Here is an 11612-nt window from a genome sequence, read left to right on the forward strand (position 1 = left end):
GGTCACATCGGGACATTCTCCCAAAATCTTTATATTAAATTCAATTAATATTACCCTTTATATAAAAAGTCGCAATAACTTGGTGGTCCCCTCCACTTCCATTCTTACCGACATTGAAAATTCCTACATCCTGTCACACCGCGAACGCAGCATTAGGAATCCCCTTTCCGCCGATGTGATCTCGCGATACTTTGTGGAATAATTTTCCATCATGGCAGGCAGTAAGTTGGTACTTGAGGGTACAGTAAGTATCAAGAGCTTTCTTCTAGGTCTCAGCGTTGTCATAATACCATTGATTAGAACCTGCTTTGGTCACCTTGACTGGGTCTTTGATTATCTGACGGAAACTCCGGGGAAAATAGCCATTTGTCTTCATATTGCTGTTATCAATGGCCTCCTGTTGGTAATATGCAGGGGACCTCTTTACAAGGTAAGCGTCAACGCAACAATCTAGCGAACTTTTAACTTTCCTTCTAGTGATGTCTTGTGTGATGACTGATGAATTAAATCAAGTATTGTCCAATAGGAGTTTGTGTTACGTGCCACACTTTCCACTGGTTGGTAATCCTATTAGCTAAAGTAGGACGAGACAACAGCATCGTCTGCATTGACCTACAAACATGACTTTTTTATTTGAATTTGAAGCCCTTGGTAAATGTCTCACACTCTTTCAAATGTTGAATTTAGTCGCGTACGTGCTCTTCTCATCTAGATATTGAAATAGGAAATTGCATCTTGAGGAAGTAAGAGCATGTGATTGTTTCCGTTTACGGGATGTTAATCATCTCTCAAACGATTTGTACTCTAAGACTCCTTGGGTATGTGTTTGTTTTAGGTTGCTGTAAGAGCCTGCTTTTTGGGAGTCATTTTTGGGTGTGGTCTAATCATAAGCTGCACCGAAACCACTTGGACACATTTTGGCTGGTATGTAAATGAATAGAACGTCATCTGTATTGATGTCTTTATTCTGAAAACTTTGTTGGAAAATGTCACATATGTAATACTGTCTGTCACCTCTCTGCAGGTATATGTGCTCTCTGGCGTTCTTCCATTACTCTGAGTACTTGGTGACGGCCATCATTAACCCTCAAAGCTTGTCACTGGACTCATTCCTGCTTAACCACAGTCTGGAATACACGCTGGCGGCTGTCTCTTCATGGGTCGAGTTCACCCTGGAAAAGTTAACATTTCCAGGTCAGTGGGCGAGTTTTTTTTTTTTTTTTTATATTATGAAACATTATAATTCTTCAAATACTGTTTGATGTTTTAAATTCTAGTTTGACATGCCTCGTCTTATCTTTCAGAGCTGAAGCAGCTGAGGTGGTTGAGCTTGATGGGTCTGCTCATGGTGCTTTGCGGCGAGGCCCTCCGCAAGGCGGCCATGTTGACAGCCGGCTCCAACTTCAACCACATTGTCCAGAATGAGAAAGCGTACAGTCACGTGCTGGTCACCAGTGGTGTTTATGCTTTCTTTCGACACCCCTCTTATGTGGGCTGGTTCTACTGGAGCATAGGAACACAGGTCTGAAATTTGTTATTAATACTGCAAATTATACCTTGTCGGGTTAAATGTAAACTAATGTTTCCACTCTAGGTGGTGCTGTGCAACCCAGTATGCATACTGGGCTACACCATCGCCAGCTGGAGGTTTTTTCGAGAGCGGATCGAGGAAGAGGAAATTTCCCTCATCAATTTCTTTGCTGAGGAGTACGTGGAGTACAAGAAGCGGGTTCACACCGGGCTGCCCTTCATCTCAGGCATCCGGGTCAACTAGTAGCGCACAACGCTTGAGGGATCCTACTTGACTCAAAGCAGATCGGACGGTGGCGACGGCGCGATCGCAGAGAATTCTGCGAGCTGACCCACTAGCTAGCACAGACCAGCAAGCAAGTGGACTGCTTTTACTTGACCAAACTCTACAAGCCAATTAGAGAGACCAAAACTTTTCACCGTCGTCGCGTGTACTCTAGTAGCACTTGTTTGCAGTTTTGTTTGCATGCGAGCTGTTGAACAGCAACCACGTGTCGGTAGAGAGCGGATGGTGGCTCTATAGAGACGCAGCAGCTCCGGATGAATTTTTAGGGACATCCAAATATAACCCTAGTTGGCTGGTAAAAAAAAACAAAAAAAAAAAGGGATTTCATACACACGTCACCCCCCAGCATGTCAAGTCAGATTGCTATTACATGTTCCTGACTTGCTGTTGTCATTTTATTTCCACTGTAACAGTCGTCTGGTTTCCACAGAACTGTATCGGATGCTGTTACAACCTCTGTAGCTGGCGTCTATCACCCACTCTGTTTTACTTGTTTTCTGCACAGTTGACGCCATTTATAAAGTTGTGACATTTCCAGCCTGAAATGGCTGTAGGGCTACATCGGAAGATGACACTTCAGTCTAACGTGCACAGCCTTCATGTTGAGACAACTAAAAGGCATCAAAGCATCAGGTCCAAACCTCCAACCTCATCATGCTCTGTGGAGCTGATGCTAAGCACTGCCCTCTTTCTTTGGATGTTTTTTTTTTTTTAAATGGACCTCACATATGTAGCAACATTGAAAAACAAATCATCGTAGAGGACAACTTTAATTTTTTTACTGAATGCCTGTGCCCATTCTGTGAAATCATACCATCCAGAGAAATGTTGGGCTGTTGAAATAAATGGTGGTGGTGGTGCTGCATTCAGAATAGTCACATGTTCAGAGACTAAATTGACTGTAATGTTGAGTCAAACACTGTTCTGTACGTGTAATCCATCGTATGACCTTCACTCAGGCTAAAAACCAGCCCGAAGTTATCTTAGGTTTTTGACGAGTAGGCCTCGTACCTACTAAGGTTCTTTTGTATAGTTTAATTGCTGTATAATATACTGTATCATTAAATTATTTGAGATTTCAGTAATTTCCGCCATTTTTTTTTTAGAGCTTCCAATACTGAAATTATACTATATAAGCATAGTTATATTTCATGCTTGGTGTGCAAGTATTCATATATCCACGTTGGTTTATTAGTATTCTAGTTTGTGAATTGTTTCAAAATTTGTTCTCGGTTTTTTGAAGATGTATTGATCGATATTTGAGATTAGAAGTTACCACTTTTTAAATGATTTAAATACAATTTTATTATCTGATGACTATATCCACTCTGGTGTGATTGCTCTCCCTGCACGTTTACACATTTCTGGTAGTTTCAAAACAGTAAATCCTAGATACATTAAGAATAGGGTTAAGTGGTACACAAAAATAATGTCGCCGGATGCGATGGTCGAATCGATGATTCGACGATTGACTTGTCAGTGATTGTTACGCATGCGCACTCCACGCTCGCTCTCTTTGCGAGCTTCTTCGCCATGGCGCCCATTGTAAGTAGAATCGCGTGTCAACAAGATGTTTAAACTGTTGCTTGTCCTGCCTAAAAGTGAATAACGACGACTAGGCCTCTGCCTTTGTTATCTAGTAATGTTCACTGTCCAAACAGAGGCTTGGAGGCGGCCTGTTAAATGATTTTATAAAATAGTGCAGGTTTTTTTTGCGGCCTATAGCTAACGTTAGCTTCCGTTTGCTAAACTCACCACGTTTTTCCACTCTCGTGGCTTGTATTTGTTTCCAAACACAAGCAACCGGATTAACAAAACGCCTCTTTTCAATCGCTCCAATGATTGGCAGTGATTTTATCTAACTGTTAAAAATTCTTTACTTTATTACACCAAATCGAATGGGGTGCTGGACTACAACGTGAAGCTTACGTCGGCTACCATTAATCGAGTAATTAGATTTTTCAGGAATACACCGCCGTCGCTTTTCCCAAATTGAGTGGTATCGCTATGAGTGTTAAATCTTCAACCAAAAAGACCAAATTATACTTATTTGAAGCATTGTAAAGGCTGTTAGAATGAAAATGATAGTTTCAGTTATGAACATATGAGGAACGACATGTCCTCGATCAGTGGTTGTCAGCAGTGACGGGCAAAATGAATCCTCCTGAATCACTATTGCTTCAGCTAAAGGTTCATTAGTCGATGGTTTATTCCTACTAGCTCTCTCCCGACATCTGCTGCTCAGAAATAAATCATCTTTAAATGCTTATTGGCTTCTTCAAGACGTAAGCTATACATCAAATGAAAAGATTGTAGGCATGGACTAAGTATCAGTGTCTCAGTTTTAGCAGTTGGTGTATGGTGGAGATTTAGTAATATGGTGTGCTCAAAAATTGATATGCCAATAAAAAGTTGTGGGCCTTATTTTAATATGCAAATGTAATTGTCTAGCTACTCCATCATTAATTTCAAATATAAATTCACAGAGAATTGTTTGAATCAATTGCTGTTGTTGGATTAAACAATATAAATTTAGCCTAGAAGAAAACTGGTGTCGACCGATTAGGTGCATACAGTTGGTGAGGTCAGACACTTTTTTTTTTTATTATTAAATTCATTTTCTTGTAGGCTTTGTGTTGATGTACAAATGTGACAAAAAGGTGTGCAACTTGAAGGTCCCCAAAGAACACGTCTGTGATAAAGTTGTGTTGTCATTAAAGCAGAAGAAGCACAACACTGGGAAAGGTGGGAAGAAAAAGAAGCAGGTCCTCAAGTTCACACTGGACTGCACCCATCCTGTTGAAGATGGTATCATGGACGCCGCCAACTTTGTAAGTCACTCGCCTACCAATATTTTGAGCATACCCTTACAAACCAGATTTATTTTTGGAGAGTAAATTCAGCTTGACTATGTACTAATTTAGTAACTTCCGAAAAAGATTGCTAGATTGTTGTTGAATAATTGTTTTGTGACTAATAAAATAAAGTAAAATATTTTAATCTTATTAAATATTTGCTTTATTAATTTTTGTAACCAACACAAATATAGTGACAAACAATTCTACATGTGCATACAAATACTTTTTTCTTCAATTAAAAGCCAATTTCAAACGTTTGTGTGTGTTTGCAGGAGCAGTTCCTGCAAGAACGCATCAAAGTTAACGGCAAAGCGGGCAACCTCGGCGGTGGTGTGGTGTCCATCGAGAGGAGCAAGAGTAAGATTTCCATCTCCTCAGAGGTGCCCTTCTCCAAAAGGTAAACTTTCACCACAGCATTAGCTTCTGTTACGAGAACACATTTAAAAAAAAAAAAAAATAATAAATCCAAGTGTGGTTTTGTTAGTGGCTGGCGACATTCAGTCACATGTGGCAAAGGTGGAGGTCAGAAAGAGCTTAGTGAAATGGGTGGTGAGGTCAAATCAAGGAATGAAAAGGGTTTTTCCTCCCAGGGTAAAAACAAAGAAAAGCAATCAGTTACTCATTAAGTAAAATGTATGAAGCAAAAGTAAACTTAATACAAATACACGACTGTTTGGAAAATTTCCATCAGGTTTCAAAACACTGTTATTAATGGAAACAATTGAAGCATTCTTTTAAGATGCTGTGGCATTGTATTGTAACTAATTCAATCAATTAAACATGATCCTTTGATGTTTTCTCGTGGTAACATACAGCTACTAAAATGGGACATATGTCAATTGCTACTCCTGACATTGACATTCTCAATTTGGCTGTCGTATAGGTTTAAATGAAACCACAGCTTAAAAACCAGATTCGGCACTCACACAAACGTGTATTCATCGTGACAACATGGGGAGCAAATTACATGATCAAATGATCATTATTTTGTTTACTCAAATGGTTAATATCAGTTGTGGTTTTGCAGTGTAGGTGGATTTCCGGGCTACTTGCTTAGATGGGAATAAACAAATTTGTTTGTGATGTCTTTTAGATATCTAAAGTATCTGACCAAGAAGTATCTGAAAAAGAACAATCTTCGTGACTGGTTGCGTGTGGTGGCCAACTCCAAGGAGAGCTATGAACTGCGCTACTTCCAGATCAACCAGGATGAAGAGGAGGAAGAAGACGAAGATTAAATTCCAGCTGATTTTGTACAATAAATAACTGTTTTCAGTGACAGGTGCTCTTTTTTTCTTTTGCACGCTCGGTGCGAGCATGTCGGAGTCGTGCTTGCCTACAACTACACATAAAACTTGCATCCATTTACACCATTTTTATTTATTGGAATGAAAATGTAATCAGAACAATGCACACTATTAAGATCAGTGAAAGGTGGTAGTAAAAACACCTTATCCTGATTAAAACAACAAACTTCAAAAATAATAAGTCCCACCTTCCCCAGCTCAAATACTTTTGAACGTACAGCATTGGCCCCAATTGCGATCGTTAAAGACGATAGTCTCAACATTGATCTAATGTGAAAAATAACTGAAGGAATGTTACCAAGTTGAGACCACGCAAGACAACTTCCATACAGGGCCGTGGAAAATGTAGGCACTCGTATGGAGCATCTGTCCCTGCAGAGGTGAGGGGTCATGCTGTAGCACCCGTAAATTGGACATATTTCTCAAACATACGACAATGAAACAAATGAGTGAGCGTGTAACAAAAGGGGAAAGGAAGCACGTCTTGGGGAAAGAAGAGGCAGAAGTGCTTGACGTAAACTAGGTTTCACTCAACAAGTGACATGGTCTCAACAGTTCCTTGTGATCAGAACTTCCAGATTGTAGGAACGTACGCCCCGTGAAGAGAAATGTGCAAAGCTGACACATCTCCTTTGGCCAACCTCTTGCTCAAAAACTCGTCAGATTGTTCGAGGGTTGTACTCGGGGAGCTTTTGCAGTCTCTCCTCCTCAGCCGGCGTGTCCTGCCTGGCGATGATCATGGAGTGAGCGTAACCCATCACCACCTGGGAACGCAGATGAACGCAATCTCACTCCTTGGCGGTGCTTTTCCGAGGCGCAAACATGCAATATCTGAGCGTACGGCTCGAGGAAAGCTGGCGCTCCGACGCTTTGCTCGCCGAGGTCCCGCCAATCGTGTGCATTGTCTGCGTGCGTTGGACCTTTAACTCAAAATCTGGCGACAACAATACCCGTACGAAGCCAGCCGTTCAGTGCACCTGTTCAACGTAAATGCCATCCAGAGTCTTGACTTCCTGGGCGGTGGTGGAGGATTTCGGTTTATTGTCCCCATAGCCCTACGCAAATCAAACATGATGGCCACATTTTGCAACAATTGTGCCTCACAAGTCATGATGATGAAGATGATGTGAAGCACTTTCTCTTACCAGCTCCCCAAAAGTGGGTGAAGGACCCCAGCTGATGGTGCTCTCATTTGCAGCGATGATGATGCTGCTCTTCCTGTTTCACACACACACACATTCAAGTCACTCCTCAAGCATATCGCAGAACTTCCCAATGAGGCGTCGTCAACCAAGGACCTACCCGCAGGCCAGACTGCGGATTTCCCAGCCGCACAGATCCTGCACAGCTTTGGGGTACATGGTGGACTCTCTGGAAGTGTTGGTCACCCCCCAGAAGAACAGACTCCCTGCATTACCATTTGGATGATTCAGTTTGCTTCTTACCCGAGTTTAGTATTACTGGGTTTGAAAAGTGAGGCGCGTTTTACCGCTCTCGCTGATGGCAAAGGAGCACTGGTAGCCAGTATGGATGTGACTGGCTCCTCGACCGGGGAAGTCAAAGAGTTTCACCAGGCGGGGAACAAGCTCGTCTTTCTGCTCGGTGTGTCCCAAACGCCCGTAACCTCCGAACCCCCAGCTGAAGACTCGCTTCTGGGAGTCCAACACCAGCTGAACACACAACGTGGACTTCAAAACTCAAATGGAAACCACAAATAAATCGATAAGAGATTCATCCATCCTGACTTCTCACCGTATGGTTGGCTCCGCAGGCCACGTCTCGAACTACCACGTTGGGCACGGGCGTGACCTGGCCATCTTTGGACTTCTCGATGAAGATAGCAACGCGGCGAGGGATGAGTTCGCAGTCAAACTCGATGCGCTGCGCACGAGCTATGAACTTGCCGTCGCTGTTGTGGCCTGCGGTGGGACCGGAGAAGAGGCTAAATGGCACAAAAATCGACTTGGCAGTGGAAACCGGCACCACCCAAAAGTGGCACCGTGCGGATTTCAACTTAACACGATTGGCGGTTTGCTTCCGTCTTACCGAGCTGTCCGTACTCAGGGCAGCCAAAAGAATAGAGGTTCCCTTTGCAGTCTACCACCATGCTGAACTCGGCCCCGCACGACACCTTCACTAAGGGCTGGCCGTTGTAGGAAATCTGGGCAGCCCAAAGAACACAACGTCGGTCTTTCCTGCACCGTCCTGTGATTAGTAGTTGCCACTTACGGGTGCCGGGCTGAGAATGGCGTCTGTCTGGCTGCCTTGGCCGAGTTGACCAAGCTTGTTTTCACCAAAGGCGTGCACAACGCCATCCTCTAAAGCAAAGAAGCGTCAACAAGAGCCTTTGGTACAGTTCGTATGCTATGATTAATAGTGCTTGACAAGATACTTTTGGATCAAGTCGTCCAAATTAAGGCTCCTCGCGTACCCGTGAGCGCCAAGGTGTGATTACGGCCACAGGCCGCCGCCACGACCGTGACGTCTGCCAGGCCCTCGATCAATTTTGGAGCGTCCAGACGTTTGGTGTCTCCGTGGCCCAGTTGACCTTTGTCATTGCGACCTGCCCAAATATTGATTGAGTCACAGATTTGCAGCATGTTCAGCTTGATTTAAAAAAAAAAAAAAAAAAGAGAAAAAAACAGAAAAGTACTTTGGATTGGATTTTGGGACTTACCCCAGCTCCACAGTTTGCCCTCAGTGGTGATGAGAAGGCTGTGAGCCGCACATGGGCCGGAAATCACACAGCTAACCACCACGTTGTTCAGGCAGCCATAACGGTGCGGACTCCACAAATTCTGGCCCAGGTTGCGGAACGCCGCTGGAAGAAGGGGGGAGGGGGGGGGGGGGGGGGGGGCAACTTCATTGACCTTAATTGTATACATTTTCAGATCTGGAATGAGTACACTAAAGTTGAATGAAGGCAACAACTAGACCTTTTTAGGACTTTATAAAACCAGATATGACGTACCACTTTTTACTCAGATGAACTGTGAAAATGATGGTTTGTAAACAACAAAATTGACTGCACAAAAAGCCATAATTTGACACATTTGTGCAGCAGGTGCAGCATATGAATCCTCTCGACATGCTCTTTGTTCAAACAGACATCTGCTGCAAATAAAGCTTTTGACCCCCGCCCCCCCCAGCAATCAGAAATCCCTTTGCAACAAAGCACATTTATCAGCGTGTGCCTGCAATTGCATCAATAAGACCTCTGCAGGGGAGAGGGGAGGGAGGGGTGCACCCTATGCATACATATGAATAGACATTAGTGTCGCAAGCATTTCATGGCCACTCAATGGCTCGGCACTCGCTCTATGTTCCATTCCTTAACGACTGTCGTCTCAATCAAAATTCGGACAAACGCCAGTCCACACACTTTTGCGTTGTGCTGAGAAATGCGCCATCTCTGATATTTTGTATGAATGCAGGGCTCAAGATTTTTGTGGAGTCTTGCCTTGCCAGAATAAATATTGTTGTCTGCTGTTATTTTTTATTTGTATTGGGACCAATACATTTTCCAAACAAAATAGAACCAGGTAAGTAACGTACGACATTAACATTTCACAAAAAAATGGTACCTTGTTGTTTGGGGACCTCTTTCCTTCCAATCAAATCCCAGTTAGTTGCTCCAAATATGACTAGTTGACCTTTAACCTTTGGACATTCAAGTTTCTGACGGGAGGAAATGCCAATAGGGAGTCAGTCGGTCGGATCATCAAGTTGCTTACATTTTTGTTTTGTTTTTCAATAAAATGACTGCAGACTCACAATTTTCTCTTTCACATCATCCGCCACAGTGACGGGCTGCAGGCTGGACTTGAGGGAGGGCTTCCCCGGCTTTTTGTTGTTCTCCTGTTCGTAGTCAAACTCGTCATCACTGCTGAAGTCTCTCTCTTTCCTTTTGCCGCTGGCTTTCTTCTTTTTTGTGGATCCATTTCCAGAGACATCTGTCACCTTCTTGCGTGGCATTTTTAGTCAAAAGAGCTGTGAGGGGAAAGAAGTCAGGAGTGACATTTCTGTCATTCACAAACTGGAGACACCGTTTGTTGTCTTTGTGTCTTCGACAGTAACGCTTTGTGCTAAAAGAACGCCACGTTCCTACGTGGGTTACGTCACCACATGTAACGGTACTTCAATCGTAAAACAAAAACAGCTGTTTGGTACGTTCCTGTTACTTCCTCCCCAGGTTGGAGGCCAGGCTAGATGAGAATGACCCAACATAATCTGAAGTGGGAACCGTTTGTTTTTGTTTTTCTGGAGATGTTAATATTAGTCAGCTGTGGGCTTGTGAAGCTCTTTAAGACTTTTAATGATTAAGTGCTATGCAAATAAATTCCTTTAAGCGACTCATGAGAGGATAAAGCGGTTCGGATAATGGACGGACGGAAGCTTATGCCACAGTAGTAATGTAAGAGCCTGAACACAAACCTAAGTCAAGGCTGAAAATTCATTATCAATTGTAGCTGAGCTTCAAACTTTGGTTTTGACACTTCTCAAGTGTGATAGTCACTGACGTGGGCAAAAAGTCAAGAACATTTCATGGAGTTTTAGAAGACAAACAATTGGAAACTCGGCTAGAACGTTTCACCATTTTGGCAGATATAAGTAGAGGAGTGACATAAGTAAGAGAAGTGTCCGACAGAGTTGACACTTTCACCGACTTTACTTTGTGGTAGTCTCGTCCATAGATTACATAACCAGCAACATTTTTTAAACGCTCACGTGATTAACAAGGCCAATAAAGTCGGTTTTGTAATACGTACCACATAAAAGCACACCGCCACAAAACGAAACAAAGCAAAAGCGCGTGTGTCCGTGTAGCCGCTAGCTGCACGAAGCTAAGCACCGACGGACGCTCTTTGTTTGCTTGGAGATTGGCTAGCAAGCTAACCGAGCCGCCAATTCGTCAACTTTTATCCCGAGCATCCACATAAGGCTAAAGTTTGTGCCTCCTAAAAACTAAACAACTTCTGTCTGTCATCTCGCAGGAATATGCATGCACATTTCGGAATAATTAAGCTAACGTAACCGCCGCGTTAAGCTAACGCATACTTAATAAAGACATGTACGTAAAACAATACCGCGACAAGCGGAGGAAGTGAAAAAAAAAACTTTACAAACATTTTCAAAACGACATCGTTTGTTGGGGTGCAGAACAATTATATATGCGGTTTCTCAAAAAAGGTGACTTGTAATTTTCAGAGTGAATTATAAATCATGTACCAACGATTTCCTGATTCAGCAGCTCTCCGTCCGTGTCCGCTTTGATTGATGTGAACAAAAGAAGCTGGAGCCTGCTTCCGCATCACGTGATCGTTTGCCAGTATACACACTGTACACTTCTGTCTATCGGCATCAGCTGTTTAGTCCGCACGCGTTCACATCTATCTATCTATCTATCTATCTATCTATCTATCTATCTATCTATCTATCTATCTATCTATCTGGAGCCTATCCATCCATCCATCCATCCATCTTTTTAGTGTCATCATCTGCAGCCTATTTTGATGTAGTTACCAGAAAATTAGCCATTACAATACAGATACCTGGAAAAAAAGACTAGTTACCTCTTATCGATTTTTTTTTGTGGTTCTTCAAAAGTTAATGACACCAAAAGATTCAATA

General features: G+C 42.9%; 3 protein-coding genes across 6 annotated transcripts; 2 read left to right on the plus strand and 1 right to left on the minus strand.

Moving 5' to 3' along the window:
• Nucleotides 1–199: 199 nt before the first annotated feature.
• On the plus strand, nt 200–2897 carry icmt (isoprenylcysteine carboxyl methyltransferase). The gene is made up of 5 exons (XM_085908967.1): nt 200–430; nt 836–924; nt 1025–1194; nt 1305–1522; nt 1595–2897. The coding sequence occupies exons 1-5, from the start codon at nt 212–214 to the stop codon at nt 1772–1774; spliced, it is 876 nt and encodes a 291-aa protein (XP_085765093.1). The 5' UTR covers nt 200–211; the 3' UTR covers nt 1775–2897.
• Nucleotides 2898–3211: 314 nt separating this feature from the next.
• On the plus strand, nt 3212–5953 carry LOC147061715 (large ribosomal subunit protein eL22). 2 transcript variants are annotated; one of them, XM_085908976.1, is made up of 4 exons: nt 3212–3361; nt 4537–4647; nt 4947–5071; nt 5768–5953. In XM_085908976.1, the coding sequence occupies exons 1-4, from the start codon at nt 3350–3352 to the stop codon at nt 5910–5912; spliced, it is 393 nt and encodes a 130-aa protein (XP_085765102.1). In that variant the 5' UTR covers nt 3212–3349; the 3' UTR covers nt 5913–5953. The 2 variants fall into 2 exon arrangements, with proteins under 2 accessions (XP_085765102.1, XP_085765110.1); XM_085908984.1 differs by having other exon boundaries at nt 3271–3361; nt 4540–4647.
• Nucleotides 5954–6034: 81 nt separating this feature from the next.
• On the minus strand, nt 6035–11356 carry rcc2 (regulator of chromosome condensation 2). Of its 3 annotated transcripts, none has more exons than XM_085908947.1 (13): nt 11211–11356; nt 9756–9971; nt 9566–9659; nt 8659–8802; nt 8413–8544; nt 8211–8299; nt 8028–8142; nt 7734–7900; nt 7471–7651; nt 7284–7389; nt 7127–7199; nt 6959–7036; nt 6035–6745 (listed from the first exon to the last, which is right to left on the minus strand). In XM_085908947.1, exons 2-13 carry the CDS (start codon nt 9954–9956, stop codon nt 6641–6643), a joined length of 1485 nt encoding a protein of 494 aa, XP_085765073.1. In that variant the 5' UTR covers nt 9957–9971; nt 11211–11356; the 3' UTR covers nt 6035–6640. The 3 variants fall into 3 exon arrangements, with proteins under 3 accessions (XP_085765073.1, XP_085765078.1, XP_085765082.1); XM_085908952.1 differs by having other exon boundaries at nt 11109–11257; XM_085908956.1 differs by lacking the exon at nt 11211–11356 and adding an exon at nt 10751–11001.
• Between the last annotated feature and the right edge of the window lie 256 nt (nt 11357–11612).

The sequence above is a fragment of the Syngnathus leptorhynchus genome, chromosome 1 (genome assembly GCF_054491065.1).
Source record: "Syngnathus leptorhynchus isolate UIUO chromosome 1, UIUO_Slep, whole genome shotgun sequence".
NCBI lineage: Eukaryota > Metazoa > Chordata > Actinopteri > Syngnathiformes > Syngnathidae > Syngnathus > Syngnathus leptorhynchus.